Source organism: Struthio camelus, chromosome 3 (assembly GCF_040807025.1).
Source record: "Struthio camelus isolate bStrCam1 chromosome 3, bStrCam1.hap1, whole genome shotgun sequence".
NCBI classification, from domain to species: domain Eukaryota; kingdom Metazoa; phylum Chordata; class Aves; order Struthioniformes; family Struthionidae; genus Struthio; species Struthio camelus.
The window spans coordinates 53,190,443-53,218,347 of record NC_090944.1 but is presented as its reverse complement, the minus strand read 5'-3'; the positions used below and the strand labels follow the sequence as shown (position 1 = coordinate 53,218,347).

General features: G+C 38.4%; 1 protein-coding gene across 2 annotated transcripts; it reads right to left on the bottom strand.

The window, feature by feature from the left end:
• Nucleotides 1-832: 832 nt before the first annotated feature.
• Nucleotides 833-27,280, bottom strand: UFL1 (UFM1 specific ligase 1). Of its 2 annotated transcripts, XM_068937831.1 has the most exons (19): nucleotides 27,037-27,280; nucleotides 26,108-26,253; nucleotides 24,958-24,986; nucleotides 23,977-24,074; nucleotides 23,030-23,144; nucleotides 21,673-21,803; nucleotides 20,947-21,005; nucleotides 14,838-14,984; nucleotides 13,421-13,596; nucleotides 12,539-12,718; nucleotides 12,053-12,173; nucleotides 9,153-9,275; nucleotides 7,709-7,829; nucleotides 6,569-6,735; nucleotides 5,325-5,455; nucleotides 5,110-5,190; nucleotides 4,289-4,374; nucleotides 3,642-3,822; nucleotides 833-3,005 (listed from the first exon to the last, which is right to left on the bottom strand). In XM_068937831.1, the coding sequence occupies exons 1-19, from the start codon at nucleotides 27,111-27,113 to the stop codon at nucleotides 2,793-2,795; spliced, it is 2,382 nt and encodes a 793-aa protein (XP_068793932.1). In that variant the 5' UTR covers nucleotides 27,114-27,280; the 3' UTR covers nucleotides 833-2,792. The 2 variants fall into 2 exon arrangements, 1 of the variants encoding a protein (XP_068793932.1); XR_011140140.1 differs by lacking the exon at nucleotides 833-3,005 and having other exon boundaries at nucleotides 3,760-3,822; nucleotides 4,289-4,493.
• Nucleotides 27,281-27,905: the final 625 nt, after the last annotated feature.

Sequence of the window (27,905 nt, the reverse complement as noted above, 5' to 3'; positions counted from 1 at the left end):
ATAACCAAAATTATGACAGTTACATTTTGCCAGCTACAAACAGGCAAAGGAAAGGCTGCTGCTGAGGAAGGCATCTTTCTACCTGTGCTTATGATGATAATTTCAATTTTTTGAGAGTAGCAGCAAATAAGGCTATGAGAAGCATATTCATAAGTATTTGTGTGTATATATATGTACCATATATATCTGTATCTCAATATCAGCAGTATGAGTCTATAAAAATGCTGCAGGCTAAAGGATAGAAGGAGAGGCTGACACTGCTACTTAAAGCCAAGGCAAAAGTGTTGACTTGTACACTGTGCATTGCATTGCATTTTCCTCGATATGACAAAAGACAGCTTTACTTTGTGAATTTCTAAGTCAACAAAACTCTTCCTCCCACATATATTCATTCTAGGGAGAGGAAAAATACCAATTAGCAACATGTTCAGGAAATTATGTATATTCCTTTTCTTTCTCTTTCAGAACCCTTTATTTGATAAAGACTGACTTTCTACATCTAAGAGACAATAAAATACCTAGGCAGGTTCAGGAGTCAATGTCTCCTAGAATTCTGTCAGTAGACAAAGGACACTTCTGGATCTTAGTGCTTCCTTTTTAACTTGGAAGAACCTATATTTTTTATCATTCATACTTATTACCTACAATTTAGTAAGTCTAAGGCATTACAGAGCAAAATCCACTACATGTTCGTTATTACTCTGTCTAATAGTATCAAAATAAACACAGGGATACTCAAAGAGTCATGTTAAATCAAATGATGCATATTACCAAATGCCATTTGAAAGCTGCAAGTACAAGACCATCAATCACTGGTTAAGTCAGTAGAAGGTATTTTAATACGCCATCATTTAATATTATTAAAATCATGTCATATTTGTATACAGAACGTCACATGGTATATTATTATTTTAAAAATAGATCAATGTCGTATAAAGCAATTTACATTCAGTATAGGAACATTATAATTACTGTGGCTAAATAATGAGAAATCAAACTTTTTCACTATATGCAAATTTTATTTCTTAAACAAACAGCCACAGTACTTTTCACCTCTTACTCCTCAATATCCTTCATTGTCAGCTATGACAGCCTCCAGCCAGGGAAAGAGGAGCTACTACCTTTGCTTCTGCCTCCAAAGGAAAGGAATTCAAACCACTCTTTTGCCTTATAATCGGTAAAGATCAGTGCTTTGATGTAAACATCGTTGAACAGTAGTGATTTTTATATAGGTATATAATTCAGATTTTTACCTTATCAAAATTAACTTAGCCTTGGTTAATCCATTGCTGAGTTTCCATATTTGGCCTTGTCAACTTGTTTGTTGCAATTTCAGGCTTGTTTAAGAATTTAAGTTTATAGAATATGTACAGTGCTGGAAAAGACGAATATTTAAACAGAGTACAACTTACAGAGAATCCAAACTATTTATTTGCTTTTGGTATCAAAGAATTCTGGTATAATGGGTGAATGATTTTCAGTAAGCAGCTATATTTCTTGTTTTACTACTCAAACTTAGTTTTATGCAAAAACCTGAAATTACAGAAACAGTCATTGGACGTTATGGAAGTAATACAAGGTTACGTAATACTAAGATAGTTTGTGTTTGAAAGTGACCTGCTCTTAAAAATAAGTTAGAAATAATTGACATATGAGAATTATGTCATTAATACTTTCAGAACTCTGATGTACTTTACCTTTAATATAATTCATGCAAAATGAAGCTAGTAAAAACTTGAGGGAAACACTGTAACAGTATTTAGCTTCTTCAGGTTAGACAAACAGATTTCAGCATATAAAGTTTATGAAAAAAGATCTGAACAGTTAACATTTAAGTTATTTTCAAGAAACTCAGGATAATACATCACAAGTTCTCTCAGATAAGGCAGCTCACAGAAGGCAAGCACATACTTCTAACCACTATAGGAACCGGACTGAGAACTCAATCAGTCCACTGAATGAACATAGTGTATGTTAAATTTGGCAGGGATAATAGTATTTCTCCACTCCCAAAATATCCATGCTAAAGGATATCACCTCCTCTGTCTCCATTACCAATTTTTAAATGAGCTGCTATTATGGATATTATCAGGATATTTCAGTAGCATGGGTGTGCAGAGATTTTCATAAGATTACAGTACATTTAGAAAATCACAGTAGTACGGAGTCTCCTCTCTTAGATTTACAGATTTTTATTTGTACTTATTGTTTTTACTGTTGTGGTCTAGTGAACAATTTTGAATTTCTCTGTTGTTCATACAAAAGCTGAAAATATCAACTACTTGTATAGAAAAGTAAAGATGGCCTTTCATTTGTACACTATTAGATACTAGTCTTATAGTTTCAAAACTGGTCTTTGAAACTGAGATACACATGCTTATATACAGTGCTGCAACCCTTACAAATCTACACCAGAAAAGCAAAACTATAAGCCTCTGCCTCTATGTAAAAGAATACATTGTTACTTGGATAATAACCATTCCTTGAGGCCTCATATAAAGATGCCCATTTAAAACCACTGATTTCATACCCAAAGTGTTCACAGCTGTGCTCTGCCACATTTACATTTAATGCATTGCAACGTGTGTTCTATATATGTTAGAGTAGTATTAAGCCAAACTCCATTTATCACCATTACCTAATAACTATGTTCCCTGGCTGTAATTTGCAATTGTAAAAAAGCCAAATTTTTGTCAAGCATTTTCTGTTATCCTTCCCTTCAGGATTTAAAAAATAAACAAACAAACAAAATTCTGATTGTGTCATGGACATAGATACATTGAACTACAATTTTAATCCTCCGTTACAGAAGATTTTCTAGGTCTGAGAACGAGATCTTTGATGGACGTAGTGATTTCCTGGAGCTCTTTTCGAATGGTATCTGCTTGTTCCTCTTCTTCTAGGTTATCTGTTGTGTCACCATCTCCCTGTTCAGTTTTCTTACTCTGACTGATCAATTGTTTCACCACTAATCCCTGGTATTTGACTAAAAGAGAATGCTGATCCTAAGGGGAAAAGCAGAGCAAAGCAAAGAAGTGTCAATGTTACAGAAGAGGTACACAGACAAATTAAAGATTTCAAGTTAAGTTAAAAAAGCCCTTATATTCTTGTCTAAGCAGGATTAATGATATATAAATATAATTGTATCAAGAAATTTTACAATCTAAATTCTGAGCAAGATAACCAGTATCTCTTTTAGCACATTAGAATATAGAACTTGAGCCTTTTTGTTTTTGAAGAGGTACGTCTGCCTTTAATACTGAGCTAGAAAACTTGAAATGCAACCACTCTCTAGCTGGGAGAAAAGAGGTATAAGAATTTTCAGTGGTTTGTAACATCCGATAACGCACAGCTGACTCCACGGATAAAGGCAAAAGCTATAGTACTAATGACAGATGTAAAATAGCTAAAAGTATATTGAAAACAGATCCCTGAAATGACTGGTTTGAAATACAATACAGATCAGAGAACTCGTATATTCTACACATAAAGTAATGGTTAGATACAAAACACAAAGATGTCAGCCTTACGCAGCAGAAACAGTCAATATAAGGCACTATTCTTATATTCTGTCACCAGGGTGGGGAGGATGTGGGGGGAGGGGGGAGGTAGTCTTCCCTTAAAAAGCCAAAAAGGAATACCTCTGGGATCTTGCTACTTAGGAAATTAATGATCTGTGGTACGGATCTCCCTGGTGCATGAAGCATACAGTGGGTTGAAAACTGAAATAACAGGACAGATGTCAGGTGCAGAACAAGAGCTGGGTCCTCTGTGACTTTTAGCTGTTCAATCAGAGCTTGTCTATGCTGGAACAGGATTTGCCTAAGGAAAAAGAGTTTATTATGTAAAAATGCATTTCTCATTCTGTCCTATAATAATTCACAACAGGCTCTAAAACATATCTTTATTTATTTAGCTTTTAATGTTAATTTTTGCCTCTGATGGAATTTCACATCAAGAACCAGTCAAAGTTTAAAAAAAAAATGCTAGCCCTGGTGTAGCTCAGATTTTGAAAAGCCCTTTCAGAACTTTTGAGGCAACACGCTGCAGTATCCAGTCCGTTAAGCAAATCAGCTAAGAACGAACCCTCCCTCTTTTCCCACCAAATTAGGACTACCTGCCTTTGTATTTTCCAATTAACCATTTTGGGAAGAAAGATAAACCCTTCTCACAAACACGCACGAATACATTCTGTGCAACTGCTACCAAACTAAACCATCTGACATTTGTGCAGCAACAGTGCTACAGTTCACATACTGTACAGAGAGTAAATAAAACTAAAAGGTACCTTTCCTTCTTTTTGTCTCCTTTTTTCACCATAATATCACACACATCTGCTGCAGAATCAAGGTAGGAAAGAAAATCTTCTAAACTCTATAAAAAATAGACTCAGATATAAATATCTGATCTGTGTTAGCAGGTTTAAAAAATACCCAGAAAATAGTCCACAATTTATCACCCAAACAGATGACTGCGAATACATTTGGAATTAACTAGAGAAAAGGAGAGAGAAAAAAGTATTTAATAAAAATTAACTTTGTTCATCTTTCAGTAATTCACACTTTTGAAACATGCTGTGATTCGTAAGTCTTAAAAATTAAATACCAAAAGAGGAATATATGTTCTACAAGTTCTTTAGAAATATTTTTTCTTATGAAACACATGAATACAGCTTTTGCAAAAAAAAGTAGACTGCTTTCCTTTGTATGTACACAGTTATGGTCTGGGTTTTTGTTTTTGTTTTTAAATACCCAGGATTTTACCAGTTACTGAATACATGGGAGAACGATCAGGAGTTTCAGCAAGAAAATACAAGTCATTTAAATAAAAGCTGATAATCTGCAGTTTATTCTCATTTACACATAAAAGATGCACTGGATCCATCTGGAAGCAAAACACTATGTGCCTATCAATATCAAACATAAGATCAGCCTTCTGCCTTTTAAAATTTGTGGATATGAAAATATGCTTACACCAATTCAAATGATGACTTTGGGTTCAGCCTTCACAGCAGCAGCAGTTTTCCACTACACTCTACAATTCAGCTGTTTATTAATACTGCATTGGCAGAACGCAAAACCTGAACTCAAAGATTCTGAAATACTTTACCTTGCCATTCAGGGAAACATGCAGTTTAGTTAAAGGACCTTTGGTGTCTTCTGGTAATTTACCTAAAATCTTGGTCCTGACCTATTGTGGGGAAGGAGTAGAAATAATCTGTAATATCTCATCTATAAGAATATTTAAACAGAAGATAATTAAATACATTTGATGAACATCATTGATCTACTTGGGATTATTAAAAGGAACCGTTATCTGCGTACCTCACTTGTGATGGCAGAAGAATTTTCTGTTGTCATCATTGAATCAGATGCTAGGAAGTTGAAAATAAGATTTGTAATGTCTGTACAGACAGTCTTCAACAGGTGTTTGGCAAGGTTAGTCTGAGTCTCATCTGCTTAAAAAAAAAATCTGTGATTAAAAGCAGGAAGGTAACTTCTTACAGTTATCTGATTTCACAGGAAGGAACATAGTGTTTCCCAAAACGCGGACTATAAACCATGGGTAGTACAAGAAAGTCATCTGGATGCACGAAGCTAACATCCCTCGTTTATGTTGCTTATAGAGCATTCTTCAGTGAAAATAAGAGCTTTCAGGTCTGTAACTGCATTTGAACACATGGTTAGTACTTCACAGAAGCATTTGTATAAGCAGTAAAGTAGTCCCTGTACACTCCACTAACGAACAAACACTGCCATCCATCAACAAGTAAAAAGTACTTAAAGGAAAAGAGCCTAAAGGATAAGCAGTTAAATAAAAGAGTGGGCAGTTCACTTAAGACCTAGATAGGAGATTTTTAGAAAAAAGAGGTGGCAGAACACATGTACAAGAACAGAGGCTAATGGAAAATAATTCCACTTATTCCAAAACATCGGAACATATTTCTGGTTAATATTTCCTTTGCTATACATTTTCCATAGTCAAAATTCTAGAAAAAAGCTGAATACAGCACTGAATCTTGGAAATATCTACCTAATGTTTTCCTAATACTACTTTTTTGGTTACAAAATGTACATAGCTGAAGAGAACCTCCCAAAAGAGTAACCCACTACTAAAGTAAGTCTACACCTCTTTGAGAAACTACCCTCAAAGAGCAGTTACTAATGTTTCACTATGAAACTGAAAGAGAGTTTGGAGTGGAGCTTCTTGGGGCTGGGTAACATTCTATATTCTCATTACTGAGACACGTGACAATGAAGTAAGTTTACTTAATTTTACAGGCAATATAAAAACTGGGAGGGGAGGCAAAAACTTTAGAAGAAAGGACAAGAACTCACAATCATCTTGACAGAATGAAGATTATGGGTATGCAATAAAAAAAAAATGTAATTCAGTAAAGGTGCAAAGTCATGCACTTCAGCAATATCTACTGGCTACAGTTAGGCACACATCCCTAAGTTTTTCATCTTATTCATAAGCTGTTGCTCCTCTTTGACCTTGAATGTTGATTCTGGAATAAATTCAACATCCTTGAGGGGGCACATTTTTTAAAAGTATATTATTGTACCTGTGAAATGCTTTGTTCCCTTTTCAAATAACCGAATGTTATTGTACAAGTTTGAGAATTCTTCCTGCAAGTCCTTCATAGTCTGTCTTCTGCTAGCTCCAGAGGAAGATGATGTTGAAGATGTAAAAATAGAACGTACAACTTCCTGATAACTTTTTGTTAGCGGTCTTAGAACAGGGAAGAAGAAGGGAGAAAAGAGGAGATGTTAAAGTGTAAAACTGTACAAGGCTTTTCCAAATACATCGGTATTAGAGAAAGCTACCTCATTACACAATAAATGAGTGGGGCATGAATGCCAAAGATTGATAAAATAAATCAAAACCACAACAAAACCATTCGGAAATTAAAATATACTTCGGGTAACTGCAAAAGAACGATTCGTTACACCGTGTATGGTGTAAGTGCTTGCCAGGGTTTTCATTTCATAAGAGCTCTTAAATGTAAACAAGATAAAAGATAAACATTCATAAGTGATGCTATTCACAAACTCTTTCAAAGCTGTGTGGACAAATTTCAGATCAATGAAAGCTGGAAGAGAGGAAGAGTTAAGATGCATTTAAATAACTCAGGTCCTTCTAAAGGTTTAGTTACCATTATACTCTAAGTGTATCTAAGCCGGGGCCATTACGGTCCTGTCATGCATCCTTTTAGCCCTGAACACATATTCCCATCTTGTGTCTTGCATGAAAAGTCTTTTATTCATCTTGGGTTAGATTAGTTTGCTGACCTATCTTACTAGCCAGTCACACAGGTGCCAGCGGTGCCATAAAGGACAGAGGACATGAACATGTACCAGGCACTGTACAGAAGATGAGACTGGGAAAACTCTAAGACCGATCAGCACATGTTTCAGTGGAAATACACCCATGAACCAGAAAATGTTTGCTGATAAGAGGCACGAAATCACCTACTGTTAGACAGGAGCATTATTTCTCATACTGTGCCAGCACAGCTTTCTGATATATAAGGATATATATAATACACAGTTGCACACACAGAGAATATTACAGTTCACCTCCATCAGCTACATATACGTGTGTGTGTGTGTATATATTTGCAAGAAGCCAAAATTAAGACAAGATGCATTTGAAATGAATCACAGGCCCTCTAACTTTAGTCTAGATTAATTACTGCACTTACCTTATGAGATGTCCAGCAAGTTCTGTAATAAGCTCCTCAGGGCAATCCTCTATGTGGGTTTTTAAAACATCCTGAATTTCTTCTTGTGAGAGGAAAGGGAATTCCGGCTGCTTATTCCGGCCTGTAGTGGCCATGAGCAACATTCATTGAAAAACATCATATTTAATATTATTGCAGTTACTCTGAGGCACGAGATATTGAAATACCTCAAAGTCTAAAACTCCATAAAAGAAATGCATAAACAGAGCTCAAAAAAAGAAGACTATATCTAAAAGATAGCTAAATTTTATACATAGTTTCTGTTTTGTTCATTTAAAAATTATTTTTGTTGCAGATAACTTAGGAAACATACTAGGACATGGGTGCTTGGTGAGAGAGTGAGGGATTTCAAACTATCTGGCCCCATCCATTATCTCAGAAATGATGACGATCAGTTTCTGTTCAGTTTTAGCATTAAAAAAAAATGTTTATCTCTGGCATTTCACTTTTTTTTTTTTTTACCCCATTCAGTGAAGTACACTGTCACTTAAGACTGTCCTCAACTTCAGATGACAACGTATAATTTAAGATGAGATAATGCAAGAATATCGAACCTCATGAGAGGTTCCAGCAATAAGATCAACATATACACTGCTTACAAAGGCATATGAATTGGTGCATCTATGTTTTGGTTTTGGCTAAATGTGAAGTTTATCTAGACATTGCAGAAGAAGTTTTTACATACAGGAATGAGTTCAGGATGACAGCTGGGAACCAGAAAAGGACAGGCATTCCACGCCCCAGCTGCAGCGTAAGAAAGCAGTGTTCCACACACAAGGTAACTGAATGAATGGAAATCAGTGATGTTCCCAGTTGCGCCACAGTGGCAATGAACTACAAGACTAGCTTGCAAGCGTGGAGGGGACTTAAATCAGGTTTTGAAAGGGTGTCATTTATATTTGAATAGATATATCTGATTTATTTGGGGATTTTTGATTAATAAGTCTGATAACTAAGTATTTTTTCCTGCCAAAGAAATAATTCAAAAGGAAAGTTTGTCAAACAGCATTCTTCAAATACTATTCAGCTCAGTCTAGTTGTTACAAAATAGCAATATTAGCAACAACTGTAAATCATGTAAAGCTATACCAAAAAAAAATGTGTTACGTAGTAGCTGAGCAATCTTGAAAAAATAACTTCATTTAAATGCAAATTACACCGATCTATCAGAGTAGCACCACAGAAAATTAAGATACTATACTTCATAACTTCAAATATCTCATTTAAAAGTACTTTTCTGTCATTATTAGAGTTTAGTGATAAAAATGGAAGTACACTCTTTTGGTATTCCATCAAATGATACAAAAAAATCTAACTGTGGTCATGTTTCAGAGATCAGAGATGTGCAAAAGCAGCTGATAAAAGCATGCCACTGAGAAGACAGTACTCCAAATAAATGACAAACTTGTGCTAGTTGTTTGGGATTCTTCATCACTGTCGGCATCCCTTCTTCCTTTCTTTTTGGTTTTCTTAATCTTGATCTCTCTAGCATTTCCACCTCCTCCTCCTCTCACGCTTCCACTGCCCTCTAGTGGAGAACCATTTGGTTAGTACACAGTAAAGGTGAATTGAACCCCCCCATCTACAATACACATACCGAGTCCTAGACTTATGACAAGTTTTGTACTGAAGAAAAAAAACACACACTGAGTCAAAGCTTCATTTAAGCTAATGTCATTAACGAACACAAACACTAATCATATCAAAGGTACATGTCATCAAGAAGAAAAAAAAGGAAAAAAAAAAGAATTAAGTAAAATACTTCCTAGCAGGAAGAAGGAAAAAAAAAAAAAAAAAAAAGAGCGAGAGATCAGCATCCACATTGTAAATGGATATTTTTCTGCTGGCTGAAAAGATCGTTTTAATAAGGTAGTTCAGTGATGCTGAATAACTGAGCTAGGCAAATATTTCAGACCACATAATTTGGCGCAGCATAAGGGTTAAGGGAAGCAATCATACATAGTAAACATTTACCAAAAAATACTCTTGCGAGTGTGCATTTAATTAACTAAAACACTAATTCCTGTTCAGCTACTCCTAAATGACTGTAAAGCAATGATGTGATCCAGTTGTGACAAACATAACAAATTATTCAGTCCCTAGATGCAGTAATCCATGTACAATGTATTAACACTGCCAACAGCATCTCAATTTACAGTACAGTTCATCTCCACAAGGTAGATGCTCTGCTGCTTGTTCCCTTCTTTTTCCACTTGGAAGATATTCAAACTCAAGAATAATTGGATCTACACAAACATTACATCTTGAAAAAGTAATTATTTTTACATTTAAATATAAGGCCCAAGGTTTCAAGTAACTACCTTGTGCAACACTACTGTCATCATTTAAGAAAAGCAAACGAAGGCAAGATGCTACTACGTGCAAAGCTAACTACCTGTCATGCGCTATAGATGGACTTCTAAGTGCCACTCTGCAGCAACAGCAAACTTCAGCTGCAGTTCGCCGCAGATTGTGTATTCGTGAGATCTGAGTTTGTGACCTCTCCAGAAAAAAGCTGGTGTTTTTCACAAGCTTATTTGAAACACGACTGCACTCAGTTGAGCAAATACGAGCTCTTCTTTAACTGGGCAATGTATTAGCTAATTTGAAAACAAGCTCTTTTTATTCTGAACTTCACCTGAACAAGCTCCAGGACAAGCTGCAATCTGCAGCGCTCAAGATCTCATCCACAGAGAAATCAAGCAAGAGACACTAGTGTCAGAAAAGCCTTAATTTATGACAAGAAGATATATGCACTGTAGCCCACAGGAAGGATCATTTCAGGAATTATGCCTCTGCATATACTTGATTATAAGAGGGTTTTTTTGCTGTTGTTTTTAATAAGTCAACAGCATTAACAACACTATCTGATGTCAGGTTACACTTGAACAGAAGATACGTGCGCAGCAACCTGCATACCTTAAGATGGGCAATGTGACACCTGCCACTTTTTGCCAGTCTGCAATAATGACACCTAATCACGATGTACATCATTTTCAGGTAAGGCACCTAACAACTAGTACAGAAAATACATCAGGATAGCATTTGCTGATGGCACAACATACATTCACACCCATAGATAATGTATCTATAGATAGATGCTATATGCTTAATAAAGTCTTACTCTGCAGAAGGCTGGAAACTGAAGCCATTCTATTTCTGACAGTTCAATTAAAGTTCAAGCTTCTCTGCTTCAGCTACGGTCTAGAAAAGCCTGCTATCTCGCGTGGCAAGAACAAGTTCAGTTTCCATGCCAACTCAGTCATGGCCTTTTTAAGGGTAGAATCTAATGTTTTATTTTTCAGATGAGTATATTCAATTAAGCTAGATGTATCAGTGCTCTAATTCCACTACTTTCAATAGCACACAAAATTCTGCATGTGGATTCAACATAGATCGCCCAGTTGTGCTCTAGCAAGACAATAGCCACATAAAGTCTTCTTTGGGACTGAAATACTTAGTCCGAATAATATTTAGGCTGAATAATATTTTTAAACTGGACAGATTTGAAACAGTTAAAAATACAAATTCACATTCTGTCTCCAATTAAAAGTTATTCCAAATAGCTGCTACGCAAACGAAACAGGGCAAGGGATGAATCTGGACCAAAATATACTTCAAAAAAACTGTATGAATCTCCATATTACTGTTATGCATGCAAACAACAGAAAACTGTCTGGCATAGGGTTCTCAGAAGACAGATACAATGTTTCCAGAAAAAAAGTTATCATCATAGCTTATTTTTCAATCCAGACTCAATGACTTGGAAAATAACTTTAAGGCTATTATGAAGTCTTCTAATTTTCCTGGACCTTTGAAAAGTGGAGAGAATAAGAGCATATCTACCATCTGTAAGAAAAAAAGTGCAGAAGTGAAGAGGTCCCTGAGCTAATGTTGCCTCAGGCAGTCCATGTGGCACAACTCAACAGAACGTGAACACATCACACCAAATCCAGGCACACTAAGACCACATAAACGTCGCTGCTGTACTCACAGTACAAAATGAACATAGATTCCCTGCTTCTAGAGCCAGCTGGCTTGTGTTGGACTAATTCGAAATATCTTTGTGCTACTTCCTTTGCACTTCTCGATCTGAAGTTAGTTCTCATGGACATAGCTCAGATATACCAACACCCACAATATAATCATGAGAAGTAGTCTGATTATTTCCTACCTATCTTTAGCAATGGATTGAAGGAAACTAATGGACTTTAAAATAGATTCACTCTGTGTTTCAATTTTCCAACACTAAACAATCCATTTCCTCCCCCCCGCCATGAATCAAACTAAGTATTGATACCTTACCTGTTGCTTTCTTTCTTCTTTCATCCTTTTTGTCTTTTTTATTAGCATACGAATTTTCTAAAACAGATGCCTGTTTTAAATCCTCCTCAGTGATTAAATTAACAGGGTTACTTTTCATTTCCTAAAATGAAGATCATTCATTTAATAGCAAAAAGATACCTGCACGAACATTCATGCCATTTGGCCATTTTGAAGTACACTAATCTAATACACTGTTTTCCAAGTGCAACAGGAAGAGATATTTCTTTTTTGTCTTCCAAATTCAACATCTGATCATACTAGTAGTGTGATGGTGTTCCATGAGCAACAATTTAATATACATTAAATTCCATACATTACATACACATATCTCTTCCTTCATTTTTGTCCTTCTTCTGGAGCTGCGCTTCAGATGAGGTGTAAAGAGTTGGTAACAGCAAATAAAGCCAGATAAACTGTACTCCAACATTCAACATATATCATACACAATTCAATTAAAAAAAATACCTTTTCAGCTTTCTGTTGCATCAAATCAGAAAATAGATCAATACAGCTGCTTAGAAATTTCTCACTGACCACAATGGTGTCACTGAAGACTAAACCTGAAGAATGCTTGTTGAAAGATCTCATCACTTGCTGAAGTAAAATACCAGCATCTTCTACTGACAATGAACTGGGCAGAAGAGTCTATGGTAAAGAAAACTAAAATCAGTTACATCCAATAACTATTCTAGAATGGAGAGAGATACTTGTATGTGGATAAATAGGCTCCACAGATATCCCATTCAATATCTGTTAACTATTCGAAATATATTGCCTCTCTAAAATTAAATTAACAACTTAAAAGTAAATGCTATTTTAAATCTTCTAACATCCCAAATGGGTTCACGCCAAGTGATCAACACTGCTCAGAAATATCAGGGCTATTTCTGGGACAAAACACAGGAACACCTTCAAAACGCAACTCAACAGATTCAGAAATTCTGTAAAACAACAGCAAGCTTCTGAGGCCTAAAATTAGGATTCATCTAGGATGAAATGGCCAATATCCCTCTACTTACTGAAACTATCTTAAGTGTTCGGTTTAAATTTTTTTTTCCTGAAAAATGCCATAGAAATTTATTGCTCTGGTAGAACACATTAGGATTAATTTTAAAATGAAAATTTTTCTCAGGTATTTTACCAACCAAATAGTGACATGGCCTTCCCCTGTTCTTGTTCAGACCAAGTTAAAAGCAAAGAAAGTCTTTTTATTTGTTGTTATGATACCTTCTTCAAGCTGAATATTCTTCTTTGACAACATGGGAATTATCTTACATATACATGTATTGCCAATAAGATATCATTTGATACAAAAATTTGGCGAAATAAATAAATCAGATAGCTTACTGCTACATCTATCCAATTTCCAGAGCTGATGGCTTCCTCTACAGAAGCTTCCACTTGATCCACAATTTCCTGACCAACACATGCTGCTCTCAGAAATAAGAGTTGCGTAGACTTGTATCTTTTTTTAATGTAGCCTGCTGGATCTGGGATGCCAAGTCTGTACAATGCATCAAATTCTGTAAAATAGTTAGAAGTCTGTTAAATTTAAGTATCTTCAAATACATACGGTATCCTAACTGACAAACTTTCTTGAAAGCAAGAAAAGGAGTATTATAAACAGGTTTTATGAACAGTACAAGTAAGCACAACTTCAAACTGATGATGACCTAAAACTTGGTTCAGTACAAGTTACAGAGGTGGTTAAGATACAGTTAACAGAATTATGAAGATTAGTTTATGGTCGTGACTTTGGCCTAAATTTTGGAAAAATCTGCTTTTGTCAGATTCTTACCACATTAAATTTGCTTTTGCAATAACATCTTTCCAAGGTATTCTAATATCTTCGAAAACAATATTTACAACACCTACAATGTCAAAACATTTTGTTTTCTAAAGCTACTCAGATACACTTGCAGGATCATGCAATACCTCACAAGCAAAGCTTCTCAAATATTTGGTAGTTTATACTTAGACACTCTGAAAACATTCAGAGTCTTTGACAGATACTCTATCAGTCAAGCAACATTATGGAAACACTTACTAGTACTACATTAAAGTATGCTGAGACTTTTCAGAATGTGAGCCTGCCTGTTATTTAGGGACTGGCCCTTTGGGACCATAAGAGTACATCCCCGTGTTTACACAGGTCTGTATTTTCCCATAGCTACTGTTTTAAAACACCAGCATCCAGCATTGCTCAGCTTTAAATCACATAGACTTGTTTGGACTCAAATCACGGCACAGCACAAGAGCTGTGCCCACTCCAGTTCTGCAAAATCTTATTTTCGAAAAGGTTCTTCCTGTGCACTGCATGCTTGGCTAATGGGACTACTAACAGTTTGTTTCATTGTAATCCGGACAACTGACCTGAAACTTTAACCACCTGGGTCAAACACGACTATCTGAAAAGTCCACAATGATCAGTCTACTTAACAAATGTTTTCAGCACAACACAAGCAGCATTTTACCTCCCCTTCTGAGAAACAAAGCTACTGTTTAGCACTATAGTTCCTTCTGCTGAAATATAGTTCTTTGTGCTGAAATAACATGCTTGACTAAAGCAAGACAGTCTTTTACCTGTCATAGGTAATCAACTAGGAATATGAAATCTAGGATCAATCATAGGAATATCAACTACTTTATTGATTTCCACTTATTCCTGTGAGACTTCACTCTAGGCAAGAGCTATACTAGGGTAAGACTAATTACCTAAAGCAGTTTTAAGGATATTTTATCCATAAGAATCAAGATCAATTACCTAAGTAACCATTCTGCTTGAAAAAGGAATCCACCCAGTTGCTCTGTGTTCTAGCATAGATGTCTGGAACAAACACAGCTTTATCCTGTCTCCCACCAACCACAGTGCCTTTTAGACGACCAGTGTCAACAAGTTCTTCTAGCACAGCTAAAACAATAAAATGTATGAAGCAACATTTTTTTCACTTAAGACATAACCATCATTCAAAATATAGCAATTATTTTCCCCTCTTTTTTCCTTTCTGTTCTCCTTCATCAGTTGTTTCTCTTTTTACTACTACCTAAAGAAAACCAAAAGCCAAACTAAAAGTGCTTTTTCCAGCAAAGCATTTACGAGCTCTATCAATTATTTTAACACTTGTGAGAATGTCTTGATAAAAGCTCTGCAACTGTACATGTTCCAAAAGAGTGAACTACAATGGCAGGATCAAATTACTTTTTATTCAATACTTACCCAGAAAGTTTTAGCTTTTAATTTATAATAACACAGCCATAAAAGTATCCTTCTCTGGCCAGACAGTCAAATACATGAGCGTTTTACTAATAACGTTCTCTTTCAACTGCCTGGAGGGACGTGAACCATGATGAAAAACAGACTTGAACACACTAGAAGACGTGAAAAACTGCTACTTAACTCACATAAATGTGAGCACATCATCCAGTGATCACTATCTTCATGGTTTTCAACAGTCAACTGTTACCAATAGTAACCGCCTGATAACGCACAAATATTCCTGGCAGAGAACATGTGAGTAACTAACTACCAAAGTACTAAGGTTATCTTGATGCTAAATAAGATATTTTCAATCCACTAAAGGTCCACGGGAATGTCTGATTTGTCTCCTATGTTCTGTTTCTGTCTTTTTATATACCATCAGATATAATGAAAACAAACAAAAACCAAACTAAACCAAACCCCCCCCCCAAACAGTGACATCAACTGCCACACTCTGCTACTTTCTGCAACTTAGTGGCCTTTTGCCCTCAGTTTAATTGGAGGGAATGTGTTGATCCTGTTACCCTGTAACAGACCATGAAAAGACATCAAATGGTATGGCTCCTTACTCATACAAGTAGCGATGAACATTTCAACATGGTTAGTACAGAACATGAAAGTTCAGCTCCGGAAGATTTACCTGAAAACCTGGTTCCAGAACAAACACTGCATTCTGTATCATTACACTTTTTAAATCAGACATGCCCAGTATAGATAAACCTCTGCACTCTAGCAGCTATTGGACATGATTGCCACTAATGAAGCTGAGCAGTAGTTACACTCAAAAAAGGTAAGTGAAAGAACTGATTTAAACAAGATAGTTTTAGCTAATCTAAGACTACTGCTAGAAATCTTATTCTGCCATGTTTCAGTTACCGAGTATAAAATGTAGCTTATAAAGCAGCTTCTGAAAATAAAATTAGATTTTTATACTTACTAATAGTTTAATTACACTGGAAAACATGCCTATCTGACTTAAACAATACCCAGACAATACACTATGGTAATCTGTTGGCACTTTCAACTTGTTTTTAATGCAAAGTTTTTGGCAAAAAAGTAAATTTTAAATAGGTATCTCAAATCATTTTGTAGAACACTAGCAACGAACCGAGTCTTCAGCAAAAAGTAAAGAAATGAAGGTGCTAATTAATTTTTGTACCATTTTAAGTACCAATTCTAAAATCCCAGGACAGAAAAATTGCTTTCACAAGAGATTTCACAGCCTATACTGCAATCAGGTCTAGGCAGTCTTTGGTTTTAAAATGAAGCAATAGAACACTTGCAGAACTACGGTAATCTCATACTTGTACTTAAAAGGTGACCGAGTAGTTTGTAGAGTCCTGTTAGCTCTCCTTCAAAGTCTGAAAAAGAAAATAAGCATCCTTCCATGCCTGTCCTAGGTCAGGAATACAATACCTGGGAACGAGGAAAATGTGTGCTTTCATTATGCTTAGTAATTAGTGTTTTAACTTGAATGGTTTCTCCTTTATAAAATTAGTTATTGCCTATCATAACTTGAGGTCATTTTAATAGGAACAACAGCACGGCTACATAATAGACCCAAAGATAGTTGTTTGTCTCATCTAACACTAAGTGCCGATTAAGAAATTAGCTGTTACAACTTACAAATAAAACACTCTCAGAATTTTTTCTGGAAGAGGAACAAACCTGACACTGCTCATAATCATGAACATAAAAAGTGAAAACTTAAAATAACATCATTACAGAATCACAGAACGTTTGAGGTTGGAAAGGACCTCTGGAGATCATCTAGTCCACCCTCCCTACTCAAGAAGGGTCGTCTAGAGCACATTGCACAGGATCACGTCCAGGCGGGTTTTCAATATCTTCAGGGAAGGAAACTCCACAACCTCTCCGGGCAACCTGTTCCAGTGCTCTGTCACCCTCAAGGCAAAGACGTTTTTCCTCATGCTCAGATAGAACTGCCTGTGTTTCTTTTTGTGTCCGTTGTCTCTTGTCCTGTCGCTGGGCACCACGGAGAAGAGACGGGGCCAATCCTCTTAACACTCTCCCTTCAGATACTTGTACACATTGATAAGATCCCCGCTCAGTCTTCTCTTCTCCAAGCTAAACGGTGCCAGCTCCCTCAGCCTTTCCTCATAGGAGAGATGCTCCAGTCCCCTCATCATCTTGGTAGCCCTCCGCTGGACTCCCTCCAGTAGCGCCATGTCTCTCTTGTCCTGGGGAGCCCACAAATGGACACAGTACTCCAAGTGGGGGCTCACCAGGGCTGAGCAGAGGGGCAGGATCACCTCCCTCCACCTGCTGGCCACACTCTGCCTAGTGCACCCCAGGAGACCGTCGGCCTCCTTGGCCACAAGGGCGCATTGCTGCCTCATGCTTAACTTGTTGTCCACCAGCACTCCCAGGTCCTTCTCGGCAGAGCTGCTCTCCAGCAGGTCAGCGCCCAGCCGGGACTGGTGCCTGGGGTTCTTCCTCCCCAGGGGCAGGACCCTGCACTTGCCTGTGTTGAACTGCAGGAGGCTCCTCTCTGCCCACCTCTCCAGCCTGTCCAGGTCCCTCTGAATGGCAGCACAGCCCTCTGGTGTGTCAGCCACTCCTCCCAGTTTCGAATCATCAGCAAACTTGCTGAGAGTGCACTCTGTCCCTTCCTCAAGGTCATGGATGACTACGTTGAACAAGACTGGACCCAGCACTGACCCCTGGGGGACACCACTAACTACAGGCCTCCAGCTAGACCTCTGCGCCATTCACCACAACCCTCTGAGCTCGGCCATCCAGCCAGTTCTCAATCCACCTCACCGTCCACTCATCTAGCCCACACTTCCTGAGCTTGCCTAGGAGGATGTGATGGGAGACAGTGTCCAAAGCCTTGCTGAAGTCCAGGCAGACAACAGCCACTGCTCTCCCCTCCTCTACCCAGCCAGTCCTTCCATCAGAGAAGGCTATCAGATTGGTCAAGCATGATTTCCCTTTGGTGAATCCATGCTGACTACTCCTGATCACCTTCTTGTCCTCCAGATGCTTAGTGAGGACCTCCAGGACGGGTTGGTCCATCACCTTTCCAGGGATGGAGGTGAGGCTGACAGGCCTGTAGTTTCCTGGCTCCTCTTTCTTGCCCTTTTGGAAGGCTGGAGTGACACTGGCTTTCTTCCAGTCCTCAGGCACCTCTCCTGATCTCCAGGACCTTTCCAAGAGGATGGAGAGTGGCCTAGCGATAACATCCGCCAGCTCCCTCAGCACTCGTGGGTGCATCTCATCGGGGCCCATGGATTTATGGATGTCAAGTTTGGACAAAAGATCTCTAACCTGATCCTCCTCAACCAAGGGAGTCTTCCTTTCTCCAGACTTTCTCTCTTGTCCCCAGGGTCTGGAATTCCTGAGGGCTGGCCTTAGCAGTGAAGACTGAAGCAAAGAAGGCATTCAGCAGCTCTGCCTTCTCTGTTATGCCTCCTTTGTTATCAGGGCACCTGTCCCATTCAGCAGCGGGCCCACATTTTCCCTAGTCTTCCTTTTGCTCTTGATGTATTTGAAGAAGCCCTTCTTGTTGTCCTTGACTTCCCTTGCCAGATTTAATTCCAAATGGGCCTCAGCCTTCCTTGTTGCATCCCTGCACACTCTGACAATGTCCCTATATTCCTCCCAAGTGGCCTGTCCCCTTTTCCACATTCTGTACACTTCCTGCTTCTGTTGGAGATTTGTCAGGTGTTCCTTGCTCATCCATGCAGGTCTCCTGCCCGCTTTGCTCGACCTCTTCCTCAGAGGGATGCACTGCTCTTGAGCCTGGAGGAAGTGATGCTTGAATGTTAACCAGCTTTCTTGGACCCCTCTTCCTTCTAGGGCCCTACCCCATGAGATTCCCCTAAGTAGGTCCCTGAAGAGGCCAAAGTTAGCTCTCCTCAAGTCCAGGGTTGTGATCTTATTTATTGCCCTGCTCCCTCCTCGGAGGATCCTGAACTCCACCCTCTCATGGTCACTGCAGCCAAGGCTGCCCCCAACCTTCACCTCTCCAACTAGACCTTCTTTGTTTGTTAGCACAAGGTCCAGCAGCACCTTGTTGGCATCTCCACCACCTGTGTCAAAAAGTTATCCTCAGTGCTCTGCAGGAACCTCCTTGACTGTTTGTGCCTAGCTGTGCTCTCTTCCCAGCAGATGTCAGGGTAGTTGAAGTCTCCCATGAGAACCAGGGCCTGTGAACGTGAGGCTACTTCCGGCTGTCTGTAGAAGGCCTCATCGACTACTTCTTCCTGATAGGTGGCCTGTAGTAAACCCCCATTAGGGAGGGGTCATTAAAAAGGTATTTTTAAGTATTGCAACATTTGTGGAATTAAAAAGGTATCTCAGAAAATGGATAGAATAAAAAAAATGCACTGAAAGTGAACAAAAAGCTCTTTGAAATTAAAGAAACTGTAAAAGGAATGAAATATAATAAGAAAAAATTATAGAAAAAGAAGGAATACTTATTCAAAAAACAAGAAAGTACTAAAAACTCACTTAGCCATTGTGCAGATTGTTAGTGATAGAAAAACACCATCACTAACACTAAAACTTCAATTCAGGCTATAGCTATACATGAGCAATGCACAATCATGTTCTTGTAGGAACAGATTAAAAAAGACTGTAACTGCATGTTGAAATTTGTTGGCTAATGCAACATTACTACAATGCAGTTTAACAAATTTTCTTTTTAACCTATGAGTACTTGGATGATACACATCTAGAAAAAACCCAAACCTTACATTGGTTATGTGAAAGTAGAGTGTTGATATGATTTAAATGCTCAGATTTTCAATCTTAATGGATAAGCTTGACATAAAGAACAAGACGGTAAGCAGAGAGATATTACAGCAGAGCTAAAGTGTGCAATGCCTTGAAGGTAAAAAGCCAACCAAAAAAAAAAAAAAGAGAGATATTAACTTTCATGGGAAGAGATGCAAAGCCATTAAAAGATTCTGAGGAGCAGCAGTACTTGGTCAGTCAGCACACAAGACTAACGATGCCTGAAGCAACATTTTGGACAGACAGAAGGTTCCTGGTAGACAGAAAAAAGCTGCAATAATAGAAGTGAGAAACAATTAAGTCCTGCCTAAAGTTTCAGCAGTTGGATTGGGAATCATTATGGATTTCTATTAAAAGAGAGTTGCAGAAAATAAAAGTACACAGTTTAAGAGTATGCTTTATCTCTCAGCACATAAGACATTTAACTAAGAGCGTAACAAAAGCTCTGCCTCCGCTATCACAGAACAAAGTCAATAAACAAAATCCAGAGCAGTTAATGCCATTTAGCTACATGAAATCTCTCCCTTTTTGTGTGCTTCACTGATAAAACTGCCAGTAGCTAAGGGCAAATAAGAAAACAGATGAGAAAAACAAGTACTATACTTCTTGGATCATTCTGTCCCCAGAGGCATTTCATCAATGCATGCTTTCAGTGCTTTACACACACAGAAGAATCTCTTCAGCAGTGGATTGCACAAAAGGTGTAACACGGTTTAAGCTAGAGAGAAATATACTGATCTTTATTTCAAAATTGGTGCTATATACTGAAATGCTTCTTTGAAAGCGTACTTCCCGTAATGAAGAATCCATTAATTAACTAACAAAAATACAAAATAGTCCGAATGAAACTCACAGTAAAGTAAATGTTCCTGAAATCCATAACGAGTGATCAAGTTACTTACAGGGGTGGGCCTAGGAAAGAACAAAAACAAAATGAGATAAGTTAATAAACTAGAACTGATGTGGACAATCTAGATATGATGTAGTTTTGTCCATCAGGAGCAACATCTCACATTTTAGCCCCAAGGTGTTACACTGAATTTTAACACAACCTACAAAGTTTTAAGTCATGATGAAGTTATACATAATCGTAGAACACAGCTACCAAAAATCATCATACATGAACTTTTGCTCTCACCTCAAAAAACTTTTGCTGACAAAGAAGGTTACTGATCTGGTAACACAGACTTCTTTAGAATCAAGAGTGGTGGGTAGATGCCAGTCAAGAATTGACTGGGGAGCAGAGGAATGACAGTTAAGACAGATACTCTCCAAACAAATGAAAGAACTACTGAGTAACATCCTCCTCAGTCAAAAAAAACCTTAAATGTGTGTCAGTTATATTTTCCTTGTTCACCTGGCTAACATTTCAAAAAAAGTGAGTCTAACGTAACTAAATGTTTTGGTGAGCACATTCAAAGGTGTACACGATTCTTTCCCCCCATAAGTTGAACTATATTTGAAGAAATCCTATCCGCAGGTCTTTGTTTTGTTTTCTTTTTCAATCACAAGTGAATTTGGTCCATAAAGACCTGTGGGAAATATATTTTACTATGTAGTTACAGGTGTTTCAATTTACCGAGTAATTGCAGAGAAGAGACCACGTATGCGTGCTCGATGTCGGGAAACAAAGGCTTCTGTATAAATCACCCCACGATTGTCCTGGTCTAGTCGTCCATGAACAATTTTACCCAGACGCCTGGATAATGCCTGTAAATAAAAGCTGGGACGGTAGCTAAAATTGTATTATAAAAAAATAATACAAAAATCTGTATTAACTGATCAGTAAATTAGTTTCACTAACTTATAATAAGATAATATACTCAGAAATGAGGATTAAATTGAAAACTATTAGTTAGGTATATTGAGAATGTGTCTTACTACATGTGCATGCATGCCATTAAGACCCACACTCTGAACTCCAGGGAATTCGGCTTCCCTAATAACACTCTCTTCTATCAGTCTTAAAGGGATTGTAATACGTGTGTCTAATGAAGAAAGAAAACTTTGTCAAAGAAACTGATATGGTTTGGAGATGCACAATCAAAATTAGGTAATTTTTGTATTAATTTTATTTGAACCAGAAGCAGGGAAATTCACTACCCATTTTTTTTTCAAACAGTACAGATGAAAATTATGAAATGATAAACATGAAAGAGAAAAAGGTGCAAATAGTTTACAAATGTGCATCCTAACAAAGTGAACTAAAACATCAAGGTTACCCAGGAAAGAGAAAGAAACTGTATAACAATTTTTATATTCTAGAAAAGTTTTTTCAGAAGCTGATTACGCAACAAATACAGTAATTCTGTTCATAAATCCAGAGAGCCAAGAGGACCGACTGTGATTCCAAATATGACTGCTCACCTAACACAGGCCACAAGATTTCCATTTGAAAAATGTTATCTTCCAAAGAAACATCCAGCTTTGACTGAAAGTCATGAATAAGATCAGAATTCTCCATAATCCTTTTAAACACTTATACTAGCTACTCACAGAGCTAAGTAGTTTTTTGTTTCTATTCTGAGTATCTGGCTCCAGCTTCTAGAAACTTTTCTGGATAATCTGAAAGAGTCTCTACCATTGTATTTCTACTTCCTGGATAGCTAACAAGAGACTGATGAGGTTAACCATACATCTTCTCTCTAATATATAAAACAGAGACATTTTTAGATCTTACACTTATCTAATGCTTCATCCTGTTCCCAGCAGTCATAAAGACACTGAAGAAATTTTGCCCAACAATTAAAAGGTAAATATCAACCTCAATCTGTTAAATGCTGTTACACTGCTGCCTTTATGTATCTAATACTGCTCTGCTTAGAAAAACAACTAGTCCATCATAATGGAAACTGTGGCTATCACAAAGATGTAGAATTGATTGTGAAGAAGTGTTCACTTTTTTTGACATTTGCTGGGTTAGTGGTCTGCATCACCTGTATCAAGAAGTCTCCTGGAAGGTCGTATGCCTTACACAGTTCCGATATTGTCACCTGGCCAGTTTCCTGTAGTTTATCATTTACTTCTTCTGCTAATTGATCTAGGTAACTCCTTATTTAAAATCAAGGGAAAAAAAAAAGTTTAAGCATGAAATTCAAAATCAACCTGCATTCATCCACATGCAGCACTATTAATTGATCTGATACTACACTTGTTCCTATCGCACATTTTCAGTAATATACTAAAAGTTATTTTACATGAATAAAGGAAAACAATGTCAGTGCAAATGTGCATTTTTAAAAGCCTGCTAACCAGGTAGCTAATATTAAAATTGGTCATTTACTTGCTTTTATGAAAGAGTCAAAAAATAAGAACAGAAAAACATGTCAATGAGACTCAGAAAAAGGCTTTAGTGAGTAAGGAAGGTGTTAGTTATCTTAAAATAGCCAGGAACTTCACCTTCTTTTCCAATAATATATTCTGCAACATGGTCAGTTACAGAGGCAACCCCACAACAGTATTATTTCTGTGGTTGTCAGTGCACTGACTGTCATGAAATAACTTGTTCGTACATTTCTGGCTTATGAGGTGAAGCAAGAGGTGGGTAAAAATGAGAGGGTTTGCCTGTAGCTGAGACGCTGAGGCTTCAGAGCAGATAAGATTGAGGTGTGGCACACACAGACACTGGGTAAGGACAGGAAGCTTCTTAAGTGCAGGATACTGGGCAGAGACACCAAATAATGCCTTTGCTCCATGATGTTTTGCTGAGATAGGCCTCATTGGCCATGCAGAAAAGCAGCACTGAGAACCAAGCAGCCCTCGTGTCAATCAAGAAAAAGCCACAGAAGGCCCAGAGGTCACAAAGGCTGGCCATCACTATTAGTCTGCATTTTAAAAAATAGAAAAAGCGTGAATTATACATGTTGCTTCTGAATGTACTCACTCGTCTATAAGCTGTCCCAGAACAAGCTGAACTGTTTTGTCTGATTTAACAATGTCGTTAGCTCTGTTTTCAATGTGCAAAAGGTCCACGTTTATTACCTAAAAAACAAACAAATCAAAAGCAAAAAAACCATACATCCAAGAAAAAGAAAGAGAAAGCCTATAACCTTATCACAACTTTAAACTGAAATTAATTCTCAAATACTGAGATATTATACCTACAGATTCACATATCTCAAGAAAAATTGTTTATTTTTTCTACTATTGCATACATATACAGTAAATTTAATGATTTGGAATAAAACATCAGTGCTTTAGGAGGAAAAAAAAACCTGTCTGCAACTGTGACAAGGTTAGAAGAAACCTATTAAGTAAAAATTTTGAGAAAGCTACGAACAAAAAATATTAAATTGCCTTGCAGAAAGGTTTTCTGTTTCCAAATAATTTTGCTAAAGCCAGAAGAGAAAATTAGTCACAGAAGAAGATTACTGGAGGATAAAGGTTACTGGAGACAAGCGATTAATGAAGGAAGAGGGAAGATCCAAAGAGGCATATACAGTTAATTATGCATGCTCCTGCAGCCTTAAACTTAAAAGGGAAGCATACATTTCTTATCCACTCACCCCCTCTTTAGCTAACAAAGGAAAAGTCCATCAACAAAAACTGTGCTTTTTAGTGGTGATTTCAGAGCTCCCAAAATATCGTTAAGCATAGAAGAGCTTTCGGATAGAACAGTTATATTTATTTTTAAATTACAGCAACCATTAACATACACAACATTTCTCAAATCAATAAAGCAATAAATGGATGGTTCACGGTAATCTGTGATACTCTGACAAGAGCTACCAGCTTTTCATAAACTCTGCCGTCTTTTTTTAAAAAAAAAAACTTAGCCAGAGTTTAACCGATGAGCTCCATATTTACAATATATGCGGTAAAGAAAAATAAACAATAATATACTTTTTTATTCCCCAAAACCTACCTGTTGTAAGTCAACAATGTTTACCCGACCTTCAAAAAACCAAAAAAAAAAACTTTTAGTACACTAAAGTATGTTTGAACATATTTAGAATACAGCACAGTTCACTGTGTATGAAATACTTTATTATTTTTTCATAAACATTTTAAATTACACCAATTCACCTCTAGTATTGTCAAATTGTCAAAAGATAGGAAAAGCACACAGGCAGTCAGTGTGAGATATCCCATATCAAGCCGAACTGTGTCCTTGTTGACAATGCAATACAGAAACTCTGGCAGTAAAAATCACTGTTTAAATTCCCTCCCAACTGGTCTTCACTTTGATGCCAATCAGGATTTCACCAGCAGCCCGTGAGTATCAAAATGGAGATTGCCAAAGCTTTCTATCTTTGCATGAAACTACCATTAAACTATCAATGTTGATAGTCGTACTATCAACAACTTTAAATACAGTTCAAGCTATCATAATGGTATGATACACAATGAACGACACAAACTGAGGAATAGTTGGGGTGGTGAGAAACTCCATACACAGAAAACTCTGTATGCACACAGTAAGGAAATTTGCTTTCCAAGACATACAGTGCTGTGAAATTCCCATAAATGTACCCATAATTACCCATAAATGTAACTGAAAGTTTCTGCCTTCTAATTTAAACCATTGATAAGGTAGTTTAAAGCATATTTGCTTTGTTATCTAAGTCATAGCTGGTGAAGTAGACGGCTGCTCACTTTGTGGTATAATAAAAGATGTTACAATCTATCAATGACAATTTTAAAATATGATTATTATTAATAGCATGAAAGGAGAACAATTTCGAAATCCTGAGTTAAGGCTGAACATTTGGGCCCAGATTCTCAAAAACATTTCAATGTTAAATTCCTTTCAAAAGTTTCTTAGGCCATTTCTACATCAGAAATTCTGCATGGGAAAAAAGGAATTAAGTAACATATCTTGCTATACTTATGTGAAAACTTAATATAGACACGAAGTTAAAATAAAATTATAGCAGGCAGATTCATCTGCAGATGAAGCAATAGGACTACGGTCATTTTTGGAACATTAAAGTTATTGAAGATAACTTTCAAGTTCTTTCTATAGTCTTTGAAATTGATTTTTGAATCCAGAAGAAAGTAAATGCCACACTTACCACCACAAACATGAAGCTCATCCCGGATCTCCCTACTAATTTGCGCTGGAGTGATATACTCTTTTCCATCAAGCGTGTGCACTACTTCCAACTGCTTTTCAGCAATGAGTTTAGTGACAATCTCTATACAGTTCCGTTCTGACAATCTACCAATAGCGTAAAGGATAATCAGTTACAGCATATAAGGGTTTGCTAACTTCATCTTAAAACTGATGCTTTAAAATACTAAACACAGGAAACACAATGAAGATTACTTGCTGTTGTGTGCAAATAGCTTTTAGTGACAAAAAATTCATTTCAAGATCCTGCTTTTCTCATTGCAAAACACACGATCCATATACCTCCATTTACGCAAGTCATCGCTCTAAAACAATTTCTACTCTTTTCCCGAACAGCTGTCAGCCCTTTCTGCAGCAGGACTGCACCTGCCTGTCAATTTAAGAAAAGTTGCGCTTAGAAATTTTCAGCTTTAGATGCTAACATGGGCACTAACCTCAATTACTCAACAACACAAACAAAGAAACAGAGCAGCAAAGCCTCACAAATATTTAGCAACTTGGACACTACTGAATTTAACAGAAATTATATGTGCTTTTGTGGACTGCAAAACTCTTCTGGGGCCCTAACTGCCCTTTCGGGCTCACCAGCAACGACTCGCGGGCCAGCATCAATCACAGGAGCACTGCCAGGTTGGAAAGCAGCCGCTGTCGCGCCCCGTCCCCCCTGCCCTACGCCGGGGCCCCACGGGGACTGTGCCGGCGGTGGGGGAAGGCCCGCCGGGCTCGGCGCTGCGCAACAGCGCCCGCCTCGCCGCTGCCGTTGGGCGGGGGATGGGCTGGCTGCCGGCCGGGGGGCGCAGCGAGGCAGCCCGCAGCCCGGGCCCGGGGTACCCAGCGCCCCCGGGCGGGTGTCGGCGCCGCGCCGCTCACCTCTGGGCCACCTCGGCGAACTGCGCCCGCTGGAAATCGGCCGCCAGGCGCCGAATCTCCTCCCAGGCGGCCGCCATCGCCGCGGCGCGCTACACGTCAGCCCCACCGGGCCAGCAACGGGCGCTGAGCGGGGACAAACCTCCTCGCGGCGCCCGCCCTCGCCCGCTTCCCCGCAGCGCCACCTGCAGGGCAGGAGCCGCCTGGGCGCCGCCGCCGCACCCTCGCTCACCGTGGCCCCGCCCATAGAGGGCGGGACTCGGCGGGGCCCGTCGCCAGGCAACGTCCCCCCCGGCCGGCGGTTAAGGCGGCTTCGCGCCTGCGGGCGGGTCGGGGAGTCGCCATGTTACGGCGGCAGCGGGGCAAGGGGTGTTGGTTGGTGCGCGGGAGAGCCGGTGCGGTCCGTGCTGGAGCTCCAGGCCTTGCCCCGGTGGTGGAAGGGTTATTTCCTCTGGGAGAGTAGCTGATCACCCTACCTTGTTTTATGTCCGCAAGCCCCTGTGGCCACAACTCGCTTGCTTGCTGGCTTGATTTTTTTTTTTTCCCCCCTTGATCTGCCATCTGTTTTATAAGATAGCATCTCTTCTGTAAAGCTTGACTTGTCAGCCTTGCCCTAAAAAAGAAATACATCCTGATCCTCGTTTCTCCCCGGACTGAGGTTTGCTTATAAACTAGGAGATATAAAAGATACGTTCTATTTTATGGTTTCAATGCAATAAAATCCCTTGAAGTTTTAGGTGTTTCTTTGCGACTATTATAATTAAAATAAAGGAAAGCCAGGATTGCCCATTGAGCCCCGATTCCAGCAGCTGGAACCTAGTAGGAACAGAAAAGGTGGTTGTGAGAACAGATGAAACTGCGTTGCCTGCGGC